We start from the raw sequence: 25,913 nt of genomic DNA on the forward strand, positions 1-25,913 counted from the left end.
ATGACACACACAAACACCCACAGAGAGCCCCCCCCACACACACACAGAGCCCCCCCCACACACACAGCCACACAGAGCCCCCCCCCACACACACCCACAGAGCCCCCCACACACACAGCCACACAGAGCCCCCCACACACACAGCCACACAGAGCCCCCTACACACTGTGAGCCCCCCACACACTGCGAGCCCCCCACACACTGCCAGCCCCCCCCCCCACACACTGCCAGCCCCCCACACACTGCCAGCCCCCCAACACACTGCCAGCCCCCCCCACACACTGCCAGCCCCCCACACGCTGCCAGCCCCCCCCACACTGCGAGCCCCCCACACACACTGTGAGCCCCCCACACACACTGCAAGCCCCACACACTGTCTGGCAGTGTACATCAGGCCCTCAGAGTTCCATACAGCTTTGGAGAGAGTTATTCTGCAACTGTTCATTATAAAGAATATATTATTTCCCAACTATACATTAAAATGATATTGCAAGACACTACAGTTCCAAGCAAACTATGGAACCGTGGAACAACATATGTTACATTGACTTCAATTAGGGTGTGGCCAGACGGGTATATTCATGACACTGAACAAAACAAACTATCAACTCCATGAAATAACAACGGGTTTGGGCATTCGTTCGCCCAGCGGAACATATGCAAGGTTCATAAATATGGGAAATGAGCGTGACTATGGACCCCCACAACAGAAAATGTACGCCGAGATACAACCTAGATAGAAAGAAACCCCTGAACGGAATGCCTGATACTCAGGGAACAACATCTATTAATACAGCATCGAAGTAAGCAACCTTCTCGGCGCTGACATGCAGAGTAAAAGGGACGACCATCCAGGCGCTGTTGCGCCGTGTGGCAGACACAGGCAGCCGGCGAAGCGACAACCAATAAACAAAGGGGAGATGCGGCTCAACTCACAAGCGCCGCTGCGCTGCACCGCAGGCTCACGACTCGGCTCAGAGGCCGATCACGGACCAAGTGTAGCTCGCTGGGGTGGCATCAGGCGAAATCGAGCCGCGGCCCCAGAGTGAGAGGAGCAGGCACGCAACGAGCGGACAGCACCACACTAGCGGACCCCAAGCCCAGTACGAATCACAGGGCTAAAGCTGCAAGAACTGCCGTGATGCCTCGGGCCCGGTGCAAGCCGCCGGATTTAGGCCGATTCACCGGGGCAGTCACGGCGGGGACCAGGGACCCAACGCCATTGGTCAGGTTCTCATCATTGAAGATCCGTCCTCCCAGGGTGCAGGGCATTAACCAGGCAGAGCGCAGATCACTCCGGGAGCTGGACACCAGTCAAGCCAAGCAGCGCTGGGGTCAGGGTAGTGAGGGCACCGAGCCGAGACGTGGTGGTCACACAGCACTCATTCCAGCTCTCCGAAGAGGGCATCTTGGCTCATCTAATCCCTCGGGCAGCTCTTCGCACGGCGAAAGGGGGAGGAGAGGCGAAGAGGAGACCACGAGTGCCGTCAATGCCGGCCCAGATTCGGGGGCGTTCCCGAGAACAGGCTTTCGGCTGACGTAGCCAAAAGCCAAAAATTCTCGGGAACGCCCCCGAATCTGGTCCGGCATTGACGGACAGATGTGTCTTCCAATGGCTAGCCTCCATTTATGGAGCTAGCCAATGGAAGACAGGGGCGGATTCCCAGCCCCATACTATACTCATTAGGTTTTCGCCTAGCGAAACGATGCTTTCGCATCGTTTTCGCCAGGCAAAACCTAAAAAACTGCCCTTGCAAAGATAAACGGTTTCAAAGTAAGCCGATCAGAGGATCTGTTATGTGATGAATCTGTTATTTTCGAGGGACCCGTTTCTGCTTACAGAAGTCAATAAAAAGGAACAACTTCAGGAGGTCACTCTACAGTGGTGCACACATCACTGCAAATTGCCCATTCCAAAGGCAAATATACAAGTTTAGGGAAAGACGATTCTAATGGCTTACCAGCACCCAATAGAAATGACTAACACATGTCCCTACTCGGATTGGTTGAAAGGTGGCGAATAACAATGTATAAAGACAAGCAATCACATAGGCCACTTTCTCAATCAATGCAGATATGTTCCTACTGATACTACTGTCAGTCATGGGAAACCCGCACCTGCCTGGTCCACATTTTGAGATCCATAGAAGCAAGGAAAAACCAAACATATGCAGCTGTGTGTAGGCAATGAAAAAATCCACCAGTTTTACTAAATTATTTTTGGAGTAGATGTGACATTTTCACATAACTCGAGAGAAGATGAAGCTTTATGTGAGCATGTATTACAAGTAACAAAATACTCCCTGCAGTTTGTAAAAAGGATATCCATGACCTTACATTGTAACTCTGCCTGTGGCCTCATTCCTTTATATGGTTATGAAAGTCCTTTGTTACTGGAAACCTCATTATTTTGCACAGTACGTGGTCAGTTAGTCCTTTTATAGTTTCCTTAGTCTTGTGTTGGGATAAGGAAAGGTACATTTGAAGAGGAGCATTGTGTGGTTAACTACATTCACTTTTGCTTTCTTCTTGTAATAAAAGACACTTTTCTAGGAATCCATAGTTCTGCCTAGAAAATATATTTTTGAGGGAATCCAACTCGGATCAAAGGTCCCAAATGCTAGAACATGGACTTCTTCAAGGAAAGTATAGGAAAAAACAGTAGTCCATCTACTTATGCCTTCCCTACCTGGGCCCTCACAATAAGGCACCACACCTCTCTTAGTAGACTTTTGATGCAAGATTCAGCCAGACCAGTGTCTTCTAGAGCAGAAAGGATCCATAGAATATACCTACTAAGAAAGGAAATTTTATACTGGGGAAGTAATTTCTGAATTTCTTCTGTGATGTATTGTCCATTGATCCACGCTTTAAAATACAAGTCGTACCAGAAAGAATAAGGGTACTGGGAACTGCTCACTAGTCAAGCCCCACAGAGAAAAGCTCTGTGGGGCTTTAAATTAATACATAAATTAGCATAAATTAATACATCAACCCAACTGTCAAATTAGCAATTTCCAAATATCATTTTTGAAGAAAACAGAATACATCCTAGCACTGAAGGACCCAAGTTGGTTAGTTATAGGATTGTCCTATCATGCATATACTGTGGAATGCGATAATTTATGCTAATTTACACACACAGCCACACAGAGCCCCCCACACACACAGCCACACAGAGCCCCCTACACACTGCGAGCCCCCCACACACTGCGAGCCCCCCACACACTGCCAGCCCCCCCACACACTGCCAGCCCCCCACACACTGCCAGCCCCCCACACACTGCCAGCCCCCCCCCCACACACTGCGAGCCCCCCCACACACTGCCAGCCCCCCCCCACACACTGCGAGCCCCCCCCACACACACTGTGAGCCCCCCACACACACTGCAAGCCCCACACACTGTCTGGCAGTGTACATCAGGCCCTCAGAGTTCCATACAGCTTTGGAGAGAGTTATTCTGCAACTGTTCATTATAAAGAATATATTATTTCCCAACTATACATTAAAATGATATTGCAAGACACCTACAGTTCCAAGCAAACTATGGAACCGTGGAACAACATATGTTACATTGACTTCAATTAGGGTGTGGCCAGACGGGTATATTCATGACACTGAACAAAACAAACTATCAACTCCATGAAATAACAACGGGTTTGGGCATTCGTTCGCCCAGCGGAACATATGGCAAGGTTCATAATATGGGAAATGAGCGTGACTATGGACCCCCACAACAGAAAATGTACGCCGAGATACAACCTAGATAGAAAGAAACCCCTGAACGGAATGCCTGATACTCAGGGAACAACATCTATTTAATACAGCATCGAAGTAAGCAACCTTCTCGGCGCTGACATGCAGAGTAAAAGGGACGACCATCCAGGCGCTGTTGCGCCGTGTGGCAGACACAGGCAGCCGGCGAAGCGACAACCAATAAACAAAGGGGAGATGCGGCTCAACTCACAAGCGCCGCTGCGCTGCACCGCAGGCTCACGACTCGGCTCAGAGGCCGATCACGGACCAAGTGTAGCTCGCTGGGGTGGCATCAGGCGAAATCGAGCCGCGGCCCCAGAGTGAGAGGAGCAGGCACGCAACGAGCGGACAGCACCACACTAGCGGACCCCAAGCCCAGTACGAATCACAGGGCTAAAGCTGCAAGAACTGCCGTGATGCCTCGGGCCCGGTGCAAGCCGCCGGATTTAGGCCGATTCACCGGGGCAGTCACGGCGGGGACCAGGGACCCAACGCCATTGGTCAGGTTCTCATCATTGAAGATCCGTCCTCCCAGGGTGCAGGGCATTAACCAGGCAGAGCGCAGATCACTCCGGGAGCTGGACACCAGTTAAGCCAAGCAGCGCTGGGGTCAGGGTAGTGAGGGCACCGAGCCGAGACGTGGTGGTCACACAGCACTCATTCCAGCGCTCCGAAGAGGGCATCTTGGCTCATCTAATCCCTCGGGCAGCTCTTCGCACGGCGAAAGGGGGAGGAGAGGCGAAGAGGAGACCACGAGTGCCGTCAATGCCGGCCCAGATTCGGGGGCGTTCCCGAGAACAGGCTTTCGGCTGACGTAGCCAAAAGCCAAAAATTCTCGGGAACGCCCCCGAATCTGGTCCGGCATTGACGGACAGATGTGTCTTCCAATGGCTAGCCTCCATTTATGGAGCTAGCCAATGGAAGACAGGGGCGGATTCCCAGCCCCATACTATACTCATTAGGTTTTCGCCTAGCGAAACGATGCTTTCGCATCGTTTTCGCCAGGCAAAACCTAAAAAACTGCCCTTGCAAAGATAAACGGTTTCAAAGTAAGCCGATCAGAGGATCTGTTATGTGATGAATCTGTTATTTTCGAGGGACCCGTTTCTGCTTACAGAAGTCAATAAAAAGGAACAACTTCAGGAGGTCACTCTACAGTGGTGCACACATCACTGCAAATTGCCCATTCCAAAGGCAAATATACAAGTTTAGGGAAAGACGATTCTAATGGCTTACCAGCACCCAATAGAAATGACTAACACATGTCCCTACTCTGATTGGTTGAAAGGTGGCGAATAACAATGTATAAACACAAGCAATCACATAGGCCACTTTCTCAATCAATGCAGATATGTTCCTACTGATACTACTGTCAGTCATGGGAAACCCGCACCTGCCTGGTCCACATTTTGAGATCCATAGAAGCAAGGAAAAACCAAACATATGCAGCTGTGTGTAGGCAATGAAAAAATCCACCAGTTTTACTAAATTATTTTTGGAGTAGATGTGACATTTTCACATAACTCGAGAGAAGATGAAGCTTTATGTGAGCATGTATTACAAGTAACAAAATACTCCCTGCAGTTTGTAAAAAGGATATCCATGACCTTACATTGTAACTCTGCCTGTGGCCTCATTCCTTTATATGGTTATGAAAGTCCTTTGTTACTGGAAACCTCATTATTTTGCACAGTACGTGGTCAGTTAGTCCTTTTATAGTTTCCTTAGTCTTGTGTTGGGATAAGGAAAGGTACATTTGAAGAGGAGCATTGTGTGGTTAACTACATTCACTTTTGCTTTCTTCTTGTAATAAAAGACACTTTTCTAGGAATCCATAGTTCTGCCTAGAAAATATATTTTTGAGGGAATCCAACTCGGATCAAAGGTCCCAAATGCTAGAACATGGACTTCTTCAAGGAAAGTATAGGAAAAAACAGTAGTCCATCTACTTATGCCTTCCCTACCTGGGCCCTCACAATAAGGCACCACACCTCTCTTAGTAGACTTTTGATGCAAGATTCAGCCAGACCAGTGTCTTCTAGAGCAGAAAGGATCCATAGAATATACCTACTAAGAAAGGAAATTTTATACTGGGGAAGTAATTTCTGAATTTCTTCTGTGATGTATTGTCCATTGATCCACGCTTTAAAATACAAGTCGTACCAGAAAGAATAAGGGTACTGGGAACTGCTCACTAGTCAAGCCCCACAGAGAAAAGCTCTGTGGGGCTTTAAATTAATACATAAATTAGCATAAATTAATACATCAACCCAACTGTCAAATTAGCAATTTCCAAATATCATTTTTGAAGAAAACAGAATACATCCTAGCACTGAAGGACCCAAGTTGGTTAGTTATAGGATTGTCCTATCATGCATATACTGTGGAATGCGATAATTTATGCTAATTTACACACACAGCCACACAGAGCCCCCCACACACACAGCCACACAGAGCCCCCTACACACTGCGAGCCCCCCACACACTGCGAGCCCCCCACACACTGCCAGCCCCCCCACACACTGCCAGCCCCCCACACACTGCCAGCCCCCCACACACTGCCAGCCCCCCCCCCCACACACTGCGAGCCCCCCCACACACTGCCAGCCCCCCCCCCCACACACTGCGAGCCCCCCCCACACACACTGTGAGCCCCCCCACACACACTGCAAGCCCCACACACTGTCTGGCAGTGTACATCAGGCCCTCAGAGTTCCATACAGCTTTGGAGAGAGTTATTCTGCAACTGTTCATTATAAAGAATATATTATTTCCCAACTATACATTAAAATGATATTGCAAGACACCTGCAGTTCCAAGCAAACTATGGAACCGTGGAACAACATATGTTACATTGACTTCAATTAGGGTGTGGCCAGACGGGTATATTCATGACACTGAACAAAACAAACTATCAACTCCATGAAATAACAACGGGTTTGGGCATTCGTTCGCCCAGCGGAACATATGGCAAGGTTCATAATATGGGAAATGAGCGTGACTATGGACCCCCACAACAGAAAATGTACGCCGAGATACAACCTAGATAGAAAGAAACCCCTGAACGGAATGCCTGATACTCAGGGAACAACATCTATTTAATACAGCATCGAAGTAAGCAACCTTCTCGGCGCTGACATGCAGAGTAAAAGGGACGACCATCCAGGCGCTGTTGCGCCGTGTGGCAGACCCACGACACAGGCAGCCGGCGAAGCGACAACCAATAAACAAAGGGGAGATGCGGCGCAACTCACAAGCGCCGCTGCGCTGCACCGCAGGCTCACGACTCGGCTCAGAGGCCGATCACGGACCAAGTGTAGCTCGCTGGGGTGGCATCAGGCGAAATCGAGCCGCGGCCCCAGAGTGAGAGGAGCAGGCACGCAACGAGCGGACAGCACCACACTAGCGGACCCCAAGCCCAGTACGAATCACAGGGCTAAAGCTGCAAGAACTGCCGTGATGCCTCGGGCCCGGTGCAAGCCGCCGGATTTAGGCCGATTCACCGGGGCAGTCACGGCGGGGACCAGGGACCCAACGCCATTGGTCAGGTTCTCATCATTGAAGATCCGTCCTCCCAGGGTGCAGGGCATTAACCAGGCAGAGCGCAGATCACTCCGGGAGCTGGACACCAGTCAAGCCAAGCAGCGCTGGGGTCAGGGTAGTGAGGGCACCGAGCCGAGACGTGGTGGTCACACAGCACTCATTCCAGCGCTCCGAAGAGGGCATCTTGGCTCATCTAATCCCTCGGGCAGCTCTTCGCACGGCGAAAGGGGGAGGAGAGGCGAAGAGGAGACCACGGGTGCCGTCAATGCCGGCCCAGATTCGGGGGCGTTCCCGAGAACAGGCTTTCGGCTGACGTAGCCAAAAGCCAAAAATTCTCGGGAACGCCCCCGAATCTGGTCCGGCATTGACGGACAGATGTGTCTTCCAATGGCTAGCCTCCATTTATGGAGCTAGCCAATGGAAGACAGGGGCGGATTCCCAGCCCCATACTATACTCATTAGGTTTTCGCCTAGCGAAACGATGCTTTCGCATCGTTTTCGCCAGGCAAAACCTAACAAACTGCCCTTGCAAAGATAAACGGTTTCAAAGTAAGCCGATCAGAGGATCTGTTATGTGATGAATCTGTTATTTTCGAGGGACCAGTTTCTGCTTACAGAAGTCAATAAAAAGGAACAACTTCAGGAGGTCACTCTACAGTGGTGCACACATCACTGCAAATTGCCCATTCCAAAGGCAAATATACAAGTTTAGGGAAAGACGATTCTAATGGCTTACCAGCACCCAATAGAAATGACTAACACATGTCCCTACTCTGATTGGTTGAAAGGTGGCGAATAACAATGTATAAAGACAAGCAATCACATAGGCCACTTTCTCAATCAATGCAGATATGTTCCTACTGATACTACTGTCAGTCATGGGAAACCCGCACCTGCCTGGTCCACATTTTGAGATCCATAGAAGCAAGGAAAAACCAAACATATGCAGCTGTGTGTAGGCAATGAAAAAATCCACCAGTTTTACTAAATTATTTTTGGAGTAGATGTGACATTTTCACATAACTCGAGAGAAGATGAAGCTTTATGTGAGCATGTATTACAAGTAACAAAATACTCCCTGCAGTTTGTAAAAAGGATTTCCATGACCTTACATTGTAACTCTGCCTGTGGCCTCATTCCTTTATATGGTTATGAAAGTCCTTTGTTACTGGAAACCTCATTATTTTGCACAGTACGTGGTCAGTTAGTCCTTTTATAGTTTCCTTAGTCTTGTGTTGGGATAAGGAAAGGTACATTTGAAGAGGAGCATTGTGTGGTTAACTACATTCACTTTTGCTTTCTTCTTGTAATAAAAGACACTTTTCTAGGAATCCATAGTTCTGCCTAGAAAATATATTTTTGAGGGAATCCAACTCGGATCAAAGGTCCCAAATGCTAGAACATGGACTTCTTCAAGGAAAGTATAGGAAAAAACAGTAGTCCATCTACTTATGCCTTCCCTACCTGGGCCCTCACAATAAGGCACCACACCTCTCTTAGTAGACTTTTGATGCAAGATTCAGCCAGACCAGTGTCTTCTAGAGCAGAAAGAATCCATAGAATATACCTACTAAGAAAGGAAATTTTATACTGGGGAAGTAATTTCTGAATTTCTTCTGTGATGTATTGTCCATTGATCCACGCTTTAAAATACAAGTCGTACCAGAAAGAATAAGGGTACTGGGAACTGCTCACTAGTCAAGCCCCACAGAGAAAAGCTCTGTGGGGCTTTAAATTAATACATAAATTAGCATAAATTAATACATCAACCCAACTGTCAAATTAGCAATTTCCAAATATCATTTTTGAAGAAAACAGAATACATCCTAGCACTGAAGGACCCAAGTTGGTTAGTTATAGGATTGTCCTATCATGCATATACTGTGGAATGCGATAATTTATGCTAATTTACACACACAGCCACACAGAGCCCCCCACACACACAGCCACACAGAGCCCCCCTACACACTGCGAGCCCCCCACACACTGCGAGCCCCCCACACACTGCCAGCCCCCCCCACACACTGCCAGCCCCCCCCCACACACTGCCAGCCCGCCCCACACACTGCCAGCCCCCCCCCACACACTGCGAGCCCCCCCACACACTGCCAGCCCCCCCCACACACTGCGAGCCCCCCCCACACTGCGAGCCCCCCACACACACTGTGAGCCCCCCCACACACACTGCAAGCCCCACACACTGTCTGGCAGTGTACATCAGGCCCTCAGAGTTCCATACAGCTTTGGAGAGAGTTATTCTGCAACTGTTCATTATAAAGAATATATTATTTCCCAACTATAACTACCCGCAACAATTAAAATTGAAAACAGGCCCATGTATAAGCTGGCAAATGGATACCATGTCTGTTCGACAGCAGCCAATTAAGAATTGTACATCATCTTTCATACATTTAGAAATAGAATTAATTGGTTAAAAGCTAGTTAAAATGTAAAAAACGAATAAAAGATAAGAGAATCTAACAGAGTATGTCACAGGTATGACCTTAGGGTCATCCCCTAGCAATCAGGTTGTGCAATCAATCTGCAATAAAGTGCTTGTGCCACAACTAGTGCAAATGAGGGTAACCTAAATGTAGTCACTGGGCTCACTTAACGGGCGGCATCGGGTGACTCACTTCAAATACCTCAATAGGGTTTATTATACCCCGGAAAGACTTTACCGCTATGGCCTGAGAGTTGACTCCAAGTGCGAACGCTGCAACAAAAGAATAGCTGACTTTATGCACTTGGATTGGCGCTGTCCTGGTATTGCAAGGTTCTGGGAAAATGTCTTCTCAGAGATTGCTGCGATAATAGGGCAGGAACTAGAGCCGGAGCCGGCCCTGGCGCTGCTTGGCTATTCTAAACCAGTAACTGAAGGGTAACGTAGATTGGTAGACATGGGACTGCTGATGGCCAAACGTAGAGTGGCAAATTGTTCGATGCGGGGCCCGCTTCCCACGTCTGCACAATGGGCGAGGGACATGTTGTACTGCTATACCCAAACGGAGTACTATAGTGAGCTCCTCCCCCCTCGCAATAGGCCTAAGAACTTCTGGGCCATGTACAGCGTATATAGAGCTACTAGGGATAGCGGGGGCGGGACTGCTGAGGGAAAGAGCCAAACTGTGAATGTCTCTAATCCTCCTGGGTCGTGAATCAGAGGCCAGATTCTGCGAGCACTGGGATGGCTTATCGTGGCACATGATCATATGCTGTTCAGGGATATACAGTTAGACTTTGAGCTACTATGAGATTGAGCACGCACTGTATTTTAGTCTTCCTGGTTTGCTAGAGGGTGCAATGTGCTGCCTATATATTATAAGATGCTGAATATCTATTGTATTATTTCATCCTTGCTATGTAAACCTGCTAATTTACTTGTTACTGTACTGCCGTGCGAATAAGCAAGTGTCCTGTAGTAAAGATTTTTGCAATATGTCATTAACTTGAAATAAAAATAAATAATTAAAAAAAAAATGTTTTAAAATGGAGTCACTGGGACCAGAGAAACAACTCGGACTAAGGGTCAACCAGGCCATTGCTGAGGTGCACTTGAGTGCCTACCTTCTAATGCCCCACACGTAGGGTAAAAAGGTAGCCGTAGAGCACGCAAAGAGGGGCATGGTGTCTGACTTCTGTATGCGCAGGCATCCCAGTAGTTCCGTGTGCCCAGTTGTCAGCAGACCGGTTTGAGACCCTTGTCCCTGGGCGGTGCATAAGCAAGACATGCAAACAGGACGTGGGTTAAAGGACTCCACCGGGGCATTGCAACCAGGGCAATTGCTTGGATTTGGAGAGTTAGGGTGCCACTTAGCTGTAACCTCGCCCACAGGGAGGGCACCAAACCTAAACTGAATATACAACATCCTGTCCTGGGGATCTGGATTGTGTCTGGGTACGGTCGAACAACATAACCTGTTTGTGGAGCAGGAATTCCTCAGTGAGTTTCCCCTGATTAGGCTTGATAGACTTGAGTTGCTCCATCCATTTCCAATAATATTGCTTCAGGACCTCTATTTAAAGTAGGGTGGGGTCTGGCTTGTGCCAAAGACCCTGGAGCCCGACATCTGACACCAATTTCCTGACGTTTCTAATCCACCCAACCTTATTGCACGTGCCAAGATGGATGACCTCTGCCAGGGCTTCCGCAAAGGGCAACAGCTCCAGTGTCCTTATAATGCGTGCCCAATAAAACAGCGGGCAGAGCTTCGCTCTGTCGCCAATAGCGCGTTTGCCCATATCGAGCATTAAGGGTTATTTTAAAGGCAGGATAACAGTTCACTATTAGTGTAATAAAAAATGGAGTACATTAGTTGGAATATGACCCTATCTGGAAGCTAAATTAAGTAAAAAACGCAGCTAAATGTATTTTGTATGCATGCTTGCGGGTGAGAGTGTGTTTACGTGTGCAAGAGTGTGAATGTGTTAGTATGCGCAAGCATGTGTTTGAGAGTCAAAGTAAAGGTCAAATGGCATGCAATGTCCCTTACGCTACCCTTGGCATTTTGGTGAATTGACGTCCAAGTTCCAATCTCCTCCTCTATGAATTGAACATCCATTTAAGGAACCACATGGAAGTTGTTCATGCAGTTTAAAGCTGTGGGACTGCAGGATGTTGCAGACCTTTGTTATGGCCCTTCCGGATCCTTATAGAAAGCAGAATAACCATCTAATTTCCCCGTACCGGTGGAATGCTAACCTAGGCCCTTACTGAGAACATACTGTGCATTATCAACCCAGCAGATTTATACCGATGATTTTAAATATAGCCCCATGCATAAGTGGCCGGCAATGTGTTTTCCTATCCTAGATGGCACCCAACACAATATGCAGCTGTGGCTGCACCGCAAATCTCAAAACCATGTGTCCTCCCACAATTCCCTTTATACCGGGACGGACATCCGAATGAAAGGTGATCAACTAACCTCCTGTGAAACAACAAATACACCACTAAAGCAAAAGGCAATTTCTGTGGGACCACCTAAGGGCAGTATGTGGCTGGGCAGCAAGGGAACACTGGTCTCAATGCCATGTGACCCAGCAGTGGGGAAATTCAAAGGGACTCTAAACACTGCCAGTTTCAAGGACATGCCACCCCTCCTCTCTGAAAATACATTTTGAAATCATGAGGATCCTTGCGGACGATTTGCATCCACAGAACAAAATAATAAACTAAGTAAGTACTGCAGATCCTGGAAGCATAGGCAGGATGCCTTAGAGAGATGTAGGGGTGTGGAAGGCAGCACCGAGTGGGATATCTCTATGTAGGAGTTCCCTCAAAGGGGTTCCTTGACATATTGGACCAGCTTCAATCCGTGAAGGCATGCTCCGGTTCACGAGAAAAGCTGAAACGTGTCAGTGAAAAGCTGATCGCAGCAATCTTGCCAACCAGCAGCTGGCAGAACACCTTACCCCCGTGATAAAGCCTCTGGCACATCGCCACCCACACCATGCGCTGGGCCAAGGCATATCATTTTTTAAAAGGTTTAGTGGACTCGCGGAGAAAACTGTCGAGATGATGTCATCAAAAGATAAATACAAAACTAACAGTGTAGTAGCGCATGCAACCTCTTGAAAGTGCAGCCCGTTTGAGCTTGCAATAGGATATAACTGATGTCGGCATCAAGAAAGAGGGCTATTGGGGGTGCCTCTCAGAAGATGAGAACACTACAAGCTTTTGTAAGTATCAGGATGAGGATGAATTTGAGATGGTGAAGTTCCACTAGAATGGATTTTAATGTAATCAGTAAAGCCTAACAGGCTTATGTAATTCATTCATATTTGATAACACATTTACAAGCCCCCAATGATTATCTTTCATCTCCAAGCCTTAGGTTAACTGGCTTGTGCATTTATCAAAACTTTATGTGTTTGTACAACACAGGGTACTCAGATTGCTTTTTGTACCCTATGTGCACCACATGACAAAACGCGAAGCCTCTTGCGATTTGTAGTTTTATAACTATTGTTTGCTGCTGAGATTGGTTTGATAATAAATCTCATAAAAAGTTTAGTTATAAAATCTCAATTTTACCGGCTGCTCTGAAAACATTCTTGATGTTGCCTGCACTGCGATTTAAGTTGAATGTTTGGGCTTACACTCAATAGCTTTATTTTTTGGAGCTGTACTTCCAGAAAGCCTAGCAAACAAAATTCTAAATATGCAAGACCTTTTTTAGGTCGAAGGCCTAAAAGGCTGCGCTTGCGCAGTCTTAGGCCGGAGATTTAATGAGTTTGAGTAGCGGCGAAGGTCCCGCCTCCGTGCCCCCTCTCTCCTTCATTGGCTGGCTTCCTAAACGGAGGCCAGCCATTGGAGGAGAGATGCGTCACTCCAAACAAGCTCCGTCCTTTTCGGATTTGGGGGCGTAATTTTTGATGTTCTTTAGACAGTGACGTTGTCCGTCACTCAGAACATCAAAACCACGCCCCCAAATCGGAAAAAATCTCGGAGCTTGTGTCCGCCATTTTCGATCCTTCGCAGTGAAGGTAAGATCGTGGCTGTTTCCCTCCGTGCCTTCTTCCCCCTGTCTGTTTCCCGCCCCCCTCCCGCTCTCCGTGTATTTTCGCTGTCCGTGTGTGTGTTTCCCGCCCCCTGTTTGTTTCCCGCCCCCTCCCGCTCTCCGTGTATTTTTGCTGTCCGTGTGTGTGTTTCCCGCCCCCTCCCGCTCGTGTGTGCATTTCAGAGCGTCTGTTTCCCGCCCCCCTCCCGCTTATTTTGTAGTAAGCAGGATTTCCAGTTGATGAGGTAAAGGGTATTCTGCATTAGAAAAAGTAATTGCCTGTAGAAAAAAGACACGGTGTCATTTGTTGTGTACCTGCAGAAGTCTGCTACATGTACGTATGCACGCCAATTACCCGCCTGGCTCGGAATCGAACCCTAAAAAGTGTGACGTACTAGTTTTTAGATGGTGTTACGAATCACTTTCATGTTGCTCAGATGTTCTTTTGATGGCCATTTGGGAAATGCGAGTATGTATTTTATCAATTACTGCCGATTCTCGCGTTGCATCAAGGCCTTGGGTGGGATGACGCCCGTTCCTTCAGACGCCCGCGTCTCTGCGCGTCCCTCCGGAGCGCCGAGGCGCGCGTCCTCTCTGGCCCGGTTCCGGGGGCGAGCAGTAACCGGGCTCTGATCCCGCTCCCGGCGTTCATTAGTCGGCCGTCCGCCGGGCGCGGATTTACACTTCAAGGGGATGAAAGACCAGCTGGGAAAGATAAGACGGTTTCCCGCGCGGAAGGCGAGGCGGTGCCACCGCGGTCAGCAGGGTAGCTGCCTCCGCAGAAAGGAAACGCGCCGGTATTTGCAGCGCTTCGCCATCGCCCCAACTGAGTCCAGAGCAGACAGCCCCTCCCCGTTGATTAAAAAGGCGAGGCGGTGCCACCGCGGTCAGCAGGGTAGCTGCCTCCGCAGAAAGGAAACGCGCCGGTATTTGCAGCGCTTCGCCATCGCCCCAACTGAGTCCAGAGCAGACAGCCCCTCCCCGTTGATTAAAAAAGTACATCCGGCATTTGTCGGCCCAGAACATCCCTCTGGCACTTATGTGCGCAAGATGCTTACCGGTAATCGGTTCTAGATATGGGCAAAGAAAGCATTCCGGCCTCTTTCTAATAATAAATCACACGTTATTCTCCCTCTCTATTCCTCGGGTTTCAAAATGTCGTTTTATTTCAACTCTTTAAGCCACAGTAGTGATTTTCATCAACTCTATTGAGAGCATAGCCCTTTAAACTTCGATATAATTTCCTATAAATGTCATTAAACTGCCCTAGTGTAATCAGAAACTGCTCGGCAATATTAGAATGCAGCTTTGGAAAACTCACGTAGAAACAGGCTTAGTTTTAGAATAGGATTTACCGCGCTCTCATCACCCTTGCAGACATTAGAATTTCTGCAGGGTTGTGACCTGACTTCCCAGAAGTTACGGGGCATAAACCGTGTCTATTACAGACAGTGTCCGACAGACCTATCGGGCAGGCAGGCAGTGCCTGATAGGCTGGTCTAAGAGTAAGAGTGTGGGCAGGTTTTATATTTTGGATGTTCGTGGGCCTGTTTTATGTCTGCTGGGCTGGTTTTACTGTTGATCTCTCCCTGGAAACAATCATTTCCTGCAGCAAGCTTAAATCCATACATTGCAAAAATAATGCCTTCACAAGTTTAAAATTGCACCAGTTTGTAAACATGGGCACTTTTTTGGGCTTTCTAGTTCACTAATGTGGGCCACTTTTATTTTGGTGCGCAGGACTGATTTCTTTCCTAAATTTAGACACACATATTGTGGAGTGATTGAATGTGTGTGGGTCACCTATTAGACAATAGACTGACCAGTCTAAATTCAGCAAACTCAAGGGAACTCCCTTTACTTTGTTTGAGCTTTACTTTACCCTGTTCCCTTGACGTATAAGGGTTACTCTCCTCATATTGATACTGATTTTTTTCCTAGCTGGGTGCTGCTTATATTGCAGTGCTCTCCTGTCACTGATGTGCTGGTGCTGTGAACTGGTAACGGAGGTTGTCTCTTATGCAGTGCACTCCTGTCACTAGGGTTTTCTTACTGCTTCTGACGCTCTGCACGCACATCACTGACATGCTGTTGTTGGTGCCTGCACGACGGGTATGTGTGTATGGTGGGGGGGGGGGGGGAGAGGGGTCAGGGCTCACCTGACAGAAGAAAGCTTGTGCGGAATAGTGAACACTTGTGACTATGGGTTCGTCTCTAGTGCAGTGCACGCTATTCATTGGGGACAGTGTTCTGAATTCTACAGCAGGGGGCACTGGTGGAGCATACAGTAGCCAGATGATGGCTGGAATGTGTATGTTTTAGTACTCAACATGGACGATACGTTAGTACTGTACAGTACAATGCTTTGCTGCACTTGAAATTCCCCAGTTGCATTCTGCGTGCCTGCATGTTGAATGGAAAGGTGCTCCAGATGCGGCATGTATCATTGATCTACTGCAGGATGAGACAGTTTGTGGCTGTGCACTGTCCGTGCAAATGTATGCTAAGTGGAAAGGCTTTGTGTTAGCTAGAGGTGTTTAAGTGTGTGTGTGTGGCTCTGTGTATGTGTGGGTGGCTGTGTGTGTGTGTGTGTGGGTGGCTGTGTGTGTGTGTGTGGGTGGCTGTGTGTGTGTGTGTGGGTGGCTGTGTGTGTGTGTGGGTGGCTCTGTTTTTGGGTGGGTGGCTCTGTTTTTGGGTGGGTGGCTCTGTGTGTGGGTGGGTGGCTCTGTGTGTGGGTGGGTGGCTCTGTGTGTGGGTGGGTGGATCTGTGTGTGGGTGGGTGGATCTGTTTGTGGGTGGGTGGGTGGCTCTGTGTGTGGGTGGGTGGCTCTGTGTGTGGGTGGGTGGCTCTGTGTGGGTGGGTGGCTCTGTGTGGGTGGATGTGTGTGTGGGTGGCTGTGTGTGTGGGTGGGTGGGTGTGTGTGTGGCTGTGTGTGGGTGGCTGTGTCTGGGCGGCTCTCTGTGTGGGTGGCTCTATGTGTGTGGGTGGCTCTCTGTGTGGGTGGTTGTGTGTGTGTGGGTGGCTGCGTGTGTGTGGGTGGCTCTGTGTGTGTGGGTGGCTCTCTGGGTGTGGGTGGGTGGCTCTGTGTGTGTGTGTGTGTGTAGCTCTGTGAGTGTGGGTGGCTCTGTGAATACTCTCTACTACTCTCTAATGCTCACCTATTGCCATTGTAAAAGACAATACCATTTATTTATGTTTAAAAAAAAAAAAGAAAAAAAATGTCATGAGCAATGCCAATAGCTCTACCTTTAATAATGCCGAGACCATTGCATTGTAAATGCTTGTTTTGGATGCTGTTAAAATTCTAGATTTCTGCATTTTTTGATCATTCTCCCTAGAGACTGCAATGATAATGTAAAAATTAAACATAGGTTACGCAACAACTATCAGGGATAATAACTGAAAACTTATTATATAATGTATCCACATCCCTCTGTAGACAGTACATTGGGAAAGGGATTTTTGTCAGCTGTTCTAATTTTAAAACAGTCTATGCAAGCATCTTGCTAAATGTTTCCAAAGACAAAATATTATCTATCAGAGAAATGGCGCACTATCTCAAATCTATAGAAACTTTCTCAAACCAAAAAATAACAGGTACCTTGACGTGAACATTTTAACACATCCACCTCCATCAGAAATGCATTGATGACATATCTTGAGCTCGCTGAGGAATCCAGGTAAACAAGCCTGACCAGAATAAGACATTTCATCCCCAGCCAATTTCCTTTTCACAGGTTTTGATGAAACTTGGCTTAACGACCTTGACTGTATATTATCAAATGTCTCAAAGATATGAAAGAGAGTGACACGCTGGGAGTTTCAATTATCGACCGGCCAGCTGCTTGATCAAAAACAGAATAGAGGATTTTTCATTAAAGTATCTGGCCAGGACTGAGTCACTGATCAGTACATCTGGGACTCACAGAATCTTGTAATCTGACAGCTACAGATACCAGAGAACTGTAATCACAACATTATGTAATTTCTGCTGATTCACAATAAAATTTAGCTTACAAAAAAAAGTATGTGGCAAGAACTGAGTCACTGATCACTACATCTGGGAATCTTGTAATCTGACAGCTACAGATATCAAAAGAACCGTAATCACAACATTACGTAATTTCTGTGGATTCATATTAGCGTCATGTAAGGCACCATAAACAGCTGTGCCTGATCCATTGGGTTGCATTACAATCGACAAGTTCTAAAAAGTTGCAGAGTATGGGCAAGTCAATAGGCCCATCGGAAATAAAGCACTGTTCTTGCAAGCATCATCTGGTTGACCTCCACCTGCTCTCACTCCCTCATCCTGAGACTTTGCCCCCAAAACCAAAGTACTGCTGACACTCTGTCAAAGATGGACACCCTCAATTTAGCTGTTGTAATTAAACTACATATGTTAATGCAAGAAGATTTTGCGGTCTATGACGTTTTGGTGTAGAAATGCCACATTCCAGTTGCATTTACCGAATAACATTTAAACATTTAAAAATAGAAGTAGGCTTTTTTGGGCCACTAATTAAAATTATTACAACTTACATAAACATTTCTGGATGATGCAGATGACATTAAATTACACTAAGAAGTATTAATGAAGTTCAGCCATAGAGAATCAAAAGATTATCTCTTGGACTAAAGAAAAAAATTGAAAACAGACTATAAAAAGGTTCATAATGCACCCAACGTTTTGAGATCACCTTTAGAGATAATAGGTATGTGTTCACAACACTCCTAGTGACCGGATGAGGGTTGTGATCGACATTTTTCTTTGGACACTCTTTTCCCATGGCCATATCAAATTAATTACAGAAACTGGCACATCTATAGTTGATAAATGCCCAGACTGAAAACAAAATTGTTTCCCATTTTAAATATTATACTTTTTTGATTTCAACAGGGATAACTCAGCTATTTTCAGCAGCAAGAGATGCTACGGATTCCAAGACATATCTAGAATTTGTGATTACGAATAAAGACCAGAGGCCTGCTTCGTTTCCAGCGTCTTATGCTTCTCTAAAGACAAACCAATAACTAAGCAGTATTGATAGCAAACAACATCCCTCATTTCTCGTACGCCAGTGCTTAATAGCCAATCAAAAGCTGTGTCTTCTATGGCAAAGTTGCTCAGGCACCTTGTAAACATGTATCCAGTTGTGTCTTCTCTCTATGCAAATACAGGACAGGTGGTCAAAGAAGAAAAATAGAATATAAGACCTGCATGAACCAAAAGCTTTTCAATCTATTAGGAGTGGCTGGTATCTTGCATCAATAAAATCAGAAAATCTTGAATCAGACAGATGCATGCAGTTGGCATAGTTAATCGAGCTGTGGGATTGAAGGATCTCTTTAAAGAGAGAGGAAATCAAACAAGGAAAGTGTGCCAATAAAAATGTCAAAGGAAAAACAGACTTACAGTACACAAAATATATATGCAAAAAAGTTGGTCCTGGTGTAACACTACAAGCCACCCGCAAAAGCAGCACAGGGATTTAATAGCAATGGCTTGCAATTACCAAGATGTGATGTCGGCTATCAAAATTCTTAGCACAACATGAACGTTGACAAGAAAAATCAACAAATTCTTAAATTCACATGTTGCTTATTCTTCTAGACTGTTTTGGTTGACCTATATTAACTGAAATCTGTCTAGGCAAAATTAAGGTAAATTATTGTAATGTGGTTACAAAGGCAGTGTTTTTCATACATTGAAACATATTGTGCAACACATGGAGGGAAACAAAATCTTACCAAATGTTTTTTAGACAATCATTTATATCTTTTACATTCAATTGCCAAAGCTAAAAACTAACTTACTCTCCCTTTGCTCTCGTTCCTTCAAAACAGCGTCCAACCATTTTTGTTTCTCCTCCGCTGTCTTGGCCATGCAGACAAACCATTTGTTTTTGGCAGTGTTGTGGATCTTCCAGCCATTGGTCACTGTGTAGCCGTTGCTGTGGTAATCCGCTACAAGACAGAAGCCGCAGAACATGCAATTAGTGAGGCTCCTCATTATGCAATGAATGCTGAACACAGCGCTACTCATGGATCTCAGAGTTTTAAATTGAAAAGATCGGATTATAGCAGGAACCAGAGACCATCTAAACTTAATCAAAAAATGTCTGCGCTAAACGCATTTTTCTCTCAGAGGAGAGAAGCACAAAGCATATGTAGTCAATATCCATTTCTAAATGCACAGATGCAAAACATTAATTAATAGGCTGTTAATGATCACACTAGGGTTTTTTATTATCCAAGAAAAGACAGTCATTCTAGGATGTCTCTGGCTCCCTAAATCATTTTTAGAGCCTCCAACATGTACTGTTGTGCATTTTCTTTATTCTTTACTGTTTATTCGTCTATGTTCTGTAAAAAGAGAGTGCATCTCTATTGCCTTGACTTTCCCTCAACAAAAAAGACACTGGCAGTATCAGGAGAATTTTGATGATCATGTAGACATTTTTAGTGTGTAACAAGGAGATATGATCAATAATGCGATTCATAGTGATAAATGCTTTGCATACTGATGTGCGCCTAAACATCTGTTAAATGTTATACCTTCTTCGAATTCAATCTCATCAATAACATTGAATTTGGGAATATTTATCAGAGAAAAAACTGCATAATTATTGGAAGGTCTGAGTCAACGCAACCATACCCGATATTCAAATTTCCTTCCCACATCACAGAGACTCTGGGTTCCACAAATCACGCGGGGTTAAAAGGCTCCTTAATCACCAACTAATGGACAAGGGCAGTGCTTCAACGCCTACCACTCTTAAGATCCTGATTCCTCGAGCATTCCTCACCTCACAAGCTCTACAGACACAATCTAAAAGTTTGTTATTCATTAAGATTTAGATTGAAAATCTATTTTTTGGGTTTTTTTTATTAAAAAAGGATGGGAATGAGGATCACCCAAGAGATCTTTAAACACACATTAAACAAAGCACAATAAGAGATGAACAATAATTAGGGAGGTGGATTAATTGAGGAATAAAAGCAGTCACAAGCTATAGGCCTAGATAAAATGCACAACTAAGTATTAAAGCTAATAATGTAAGTTTATTGTGTGAAAGAGTGACAACTAGTTGCGTAATCTAATCTGAGTTTCAAGAAAGGTAATTCTACTCTTTCAGATACTTGCAAACTCATTTGTTGCTCCATATTTCTTAATACCTTCATCTACCTATAAAGCAACTAAACCAAAAACACACCATATCAAAGCGGCAGTTTCCACAGGTCTGTGGTCTTGATTGTTTCTTAAACCTAAATAATCTGTGAAGCGGATGTGTTTTGCTAGAGAGCACACTTATTAATACTTTCTCCAAAGTTAGCTTTTTAGGCTTTCATTGCCATTATTAGAGTTTAGCGACGTCTGTTTTGGCAAACTTAAAGCAAAGCAGCTAGAAATTTGCACAGAAAATGGCACATAAAAAAGCCAAACCTGTTTGCCAAACAGGTTTCTGTAGATCAAAACCACCTATGGAACAAATGAATACAAATAATTATTACATTTCTAATCAGTGACCTCAGTGCGATATCCCAGCATTGACTGATCACAGCACATTCTGTAATTTGCAGTAAAATATGACTGCTATCCCAAACTATTGGCACATCCAGTAGTTCTGGCTCGATTTTTTAGTCCCGAGTAAACATCTTTTGAAAAGCCTGTAGCAGTGAAAAATCAAAGCCAGCTGTTTCCTGTTGTGTACATTGCATCTCTGAGATAACAAATTTCACATGTGGTGATGCAGTGTGATTTTTAACATGTAAAACAGATCCACATGCATGGCAATGCATGAGTGCCGTAGGATACAAAGGGATGCATCAAACAGCCATGGTAGGGAACAACGCACACTCTGTGTCTATTGTAAAGAATTGATTACAATAACTGCACTATCAAGCCAGACCTAAAAACAGAGTGCATTCGGCAGACGTGATAGAGTTGCGTCTTTGAAAATAGAGCACTACACCAACACTTGGGCCACATAAACCATCCAGCAGATGTCACATATACTTGAATTGAATTGAATTGAAAAGGTTCTTGTATAGCTTGGTGGGTTGTTACGAACGGCTAAGGCTGGATAAAGGCTCGTCGTCTCCCTACTGCTTTATTCATTTTACTGGAAATCCCTTTTCCCAATTAGAGCCTTAACAGTGGAGTCTGTATAGTCAGGAGGTCCAGAGACATCTGTCAACGGGCTACGTTTGATGGAAACCGATGATCACGGATGATTACATACCTGCCAACTCACACGGTGCCACCGTGTGCCAGACTATATTGGCTCCCATCACAAGGTCTTCCGGTGAGGAGCTAATTTCACGTCGTGGCTTAGAAAAGCGAGCCAGAAACCACTGTTGATAGTGGTTTTTCAGCTCGTTTACCGAGGCTTTGAACTGCCGACGCCCATTAAGCTACCCTTCTTTTTTAGGTCTCGCTGAGCCAGCGCCTGCGCAGCTCTGCGAGAAATTTAGTAAACAGGCTTTTAAAAGTGCTACCAGAGGCTTTTCCTGCACTCAAGCTTGTTTGCATGTGCACACGCGTAGCCACCATGTGGTTTTCTGTCAAGGCTCATTAAGCTGTGCATGCCTTTGTCCGCGCTTCAATTCCCTCCCCCTCCACAGATTGCGTCACTCTTCTGGCCTCCCCTCCCAGCCTCTCTATACTGCAGCAGGCCATAGCCTGCTTTAAAAAAAAAATTATTTTAGCAGGCGCGCACGAGCACACAACTCACTGGCTTGTTTTAACAACCTTGCTCCTTAACGAACTCTGCAAGGTTAATATACCTATCTGGTCTTTGCACATGAGGCCCATGCTTTTCTCATTTTCTAGGTCTGGCCACCTCCTTCCTTGAGTTACTCGTCTGTCCCCTGTTGTGTGACGTCGCACATACATCTGACCATTGGTCACTCATACAGTCACACACACACACTCTCCCAAGCCTCCCACCAGGAGCCATTTTTATTTTGCTCTCTTTGTAATGAAATGTTCCTTCTTGCTTAGTTTATTTCTCAACATTGCCCCAAACTCCAGGCACTACCACTCTGCACACTAGACTGTCACCAATCAATCAATCAATCAATCAATCATTGCATTTATATAGCGCACTACTTACCCAGAGGGTCTCAAGGCGCTGGGGGCGGGGGGGGGGGGAGGGGGTCTGCTACTGCTCGAACAACCAGGTCTTGAGTTGCTTCCTGAAGGCGAGGTGGTCCTGGGTCAGGCGGAGGTGGGTGGGGAGGGAGTTCCATGTCTTGGCGGCGAGGTAGGATAAGGACCGTCCCCCTGTGGTGGCTCTACGGATGCGGGGGACGGCGGCGAGGGCGTGGCTGGTCGATCGAAGCTGGCGTTTGTGAGCGTAGAAGTTGAGGCGGCTGTTGAGGTATCCTGGGCCTTGGCTGTGTAGGGCTTTGTGTGCGTGGGTGAGGAGACGGAAGGTGATTCTCTTGTTGACCGGGAGCCAATGCAGATCTCTCAGGTGTCCGGAGATGTGGCTGCAACGGGAGATGTCCAGGATGAGTCGTGCTGAGGCGTTCTGGATCCGCTGGAGTCTCTTCTGGAGTTTGGCGGTGGTTCCGGCGTAGAGGGTGTTGCCGTAGTCCAGACGGCTGGTGACGAGGGCCTGTGTGACCGTCTTCCTGGTCTCGGTGGGGATCCACCGGAAGATCTTACGTAGCATGAGCAGGATGTTGAAGCACGACGAAGAGACGGCGTTGACTTGTCTGGTCATGGAGAGGGAGGAGTCCAGGATGAAGCCCAGGTTGCGTGCGTGGTCTGTTGGTTTGGGTGCGCTGCCTAGGGCGGGGGGCCACCAGGAGTCGTCCCAAGCGGCGGGTGAGAATCCCAGGATGAGGACTTCCGTCTTATCTGAGTTCAGTTTCAGGCGGCTGTTCTTCATCCATTCGGCTACCTCTTTCATCCCTTCGTGAAGGTTGGCTCTGACGGTGGCGGGGTGGTTGGTAAGCGAGAGGATCAGCTGGATGTCGTCGGCGTAGGAGATGATGTTGAAGTTGTGCTGGCGTGCGATGTCTGCGAGGGGGCTCATGTAGATGTTGAAGAGGGTTGGACTGAGCGAGGAGCCTTGAGGGACGCCGCAGATGACTTCGGTGGCTTCAGATATGAACGGAGGGAGGCGGACTCTGTGTCCTTCCGGCGAGGAAGGAGATGATCCACTCCAGTGCCTTCTCCTTGACTCCGACGTTGCTGAGGCGTTGTACTAGGGTACGATGGCAGACAGTGTTGAAGGCCGCGGAGAGGTCGAGGAGGATGACCACACCACAGCCTTCTTTCTTCGCCCCCCGCACATCTAGTGGGTCAGCTGTGGACTGTACATTCCTGCGATAGCAGTTCTCCCAGCTTTCCTTACTGTGCCTGACCCGACCGTGTGATCTTGTCCTTCAGCCCTCTGTGCATCCCTCCTGTATTCTGCTAGCATTGCTAGTGTGCCTAGACCATAGAGCTGCCATAGTAAAGCACCATGTAAAGACCCTGCACATATTCTGCAATAATCTGGGGAGCCCCGGCCCGGATTGGATAAGATATTATTGCTGTGCACCCATAATCTCTTTAATGACTGCTGACTTGCGACAGCTCCACGCTCTGTGCCCCCGCGTGTCGATAATCTCCGACGCACTGGGCCTCATGTAACCATCTACGGAACAGGAAGAGGTTACTGGGGGCGCCCGGCTGATGCACCACAGCCTCATCTGTCTTCTTCCTGCGCCATGGGCGAGCAAGCTGATCTTGAGGATGCCAGGCCTGCGTATGCCCACCAAGGCCATTCCCTGGATTCAAATGTAGGAAACGTGAAAGTTTTTATTTTATGTGTCCTCAAGGTCAAGTTTGTTGTACGAAGTAGTGGCAACGTCACCACCTAGTTACTACTTCTGCCCCTTTATACCAGGCCTTAGATGTTTAGTAGGAATCTGCAAGTTGATTACTTTATTGTAAACATTATTCCCCAAGGGTGCTCCGTTGTGAGTAGGAAGTCCATAAGAATTCTTGCGCCCTGGGCTGCCTGTGCATCCTGCTCTGGATGTAATTGGTTTGCGGCTATGTTTACTCTTTCACACAGTCTACTCTGCCCACTTAATAAGAAGGTATTCGCTACAAGCTATTTAAAAATATCATTGTTACAAATCAGTGTCACAAGTGAGCAAGACCACCATTCTACCACACATCATACCGTGCCACTGGTGGAGCTGAAGTTCCAAATTATTGACACATATTGAGCAATGTCAAGGCAGCCTTGCTGCATCGATGTTATGAATGGCTCTTTATTTGGGATCACAGCCTGAACCAGATATAACTTTTTTTTTCCATGATCTAATTCTATCTTTACACTGTATGTATTTTTTTGGGGCAGGAGGGAGCGTCCAATAAAATTGGTCTGTAATGCGCCTCTTTTGAGTACGTTAGTGTTTGGCAAAATTGGGTTAAATGTATGGCTAGCTTCAGCAACAAGGAAAATGCACTTTCTGTTCATTGTTAATAATTTGTTTTCAGAAATTGTTTCACGCTGTTCCACCTTAGGAAACTTCTCCTATGCACCAAGGATAATGTGCTGCATAACTAAATACTTATAAGATCCCAAAAGCGAGACCTATTGGCTATGCCATTGCTTGGTTTTTGGGGGGCGGGGGGGGGGGGGGGAGGGTGTTCAGAAGTGCCTCTTAGGAAGACATGGCTTGGCAGTTCTGGACTGTTCCCATGAGGCACAGGATCCGACTGATTTGCATATTTGCATATAGCCATGTCTGAGCTGGGGTGGCAGAGTGGGCTAAAGAACGGTGATGGATTAAACCCAGATCTTTTGACTGGGTGTGAGTGTTTGATTGATTCAGATGCTCCGTCCATCATCACCCCCTTTTGTACCGCTCTTAGGTACTTCTCAGCATGAGGCCCGCCCCATCTCACACGGTGAGATTGTGCTTCAAGTTGGCAGGCATGTTGTTACACTAGTTAAAGGATTATTCTAGGGGCTACAACAGATCAAGTACATTCCCCTGTCGCCCACAGTACAAGATGGCTCCATCAGTTCCTGCAGCATTTGTTAAGGGGAAACATTTTCCGAAAAAGCTTCAAAACACACTGTTTTAAAATAGA

General features: G+C 46.7%; 1 protein-coding gene across 1 annotated transcript in view; it reads right to left on the reverse strand.

The window, feature by feature from the left end:
• PREX1 (phosphatidylinositol-3,4,5-trisphosphate dependent Rac exchange factor 1) overlaps positions 1-25,913 on the reverse strand; it is an 863,840-nt gene that overhangs the window by 329,194 nt on the left and 508,733 nt on the right. Inside the window, exon 10 of the mRNA XM_086932617.1 lies at positions 19,622-19,771. Within this exon, the coding sequence (XP_086788743.1) occupies positions 19,622-19,771 (150 nt within the window). The remainder of the gene's footprint in view (positions 1-19,621; positions 19,772-25,913) is intronic.

The sequence above is a fragment of the Lissotriton vulgaris genome, chromosome 7, assembly GCF_964263255.1.
Source record: "Lissotriton vulgaris chromosome 7, aLisVul1.2, whole genome shotgun sequence".
NCBI lineage: Eukaryota > Metazoa > Chordata > Amphibia > Caudata > Salamandridae > Lissotriton > Lissotriton vulgaris.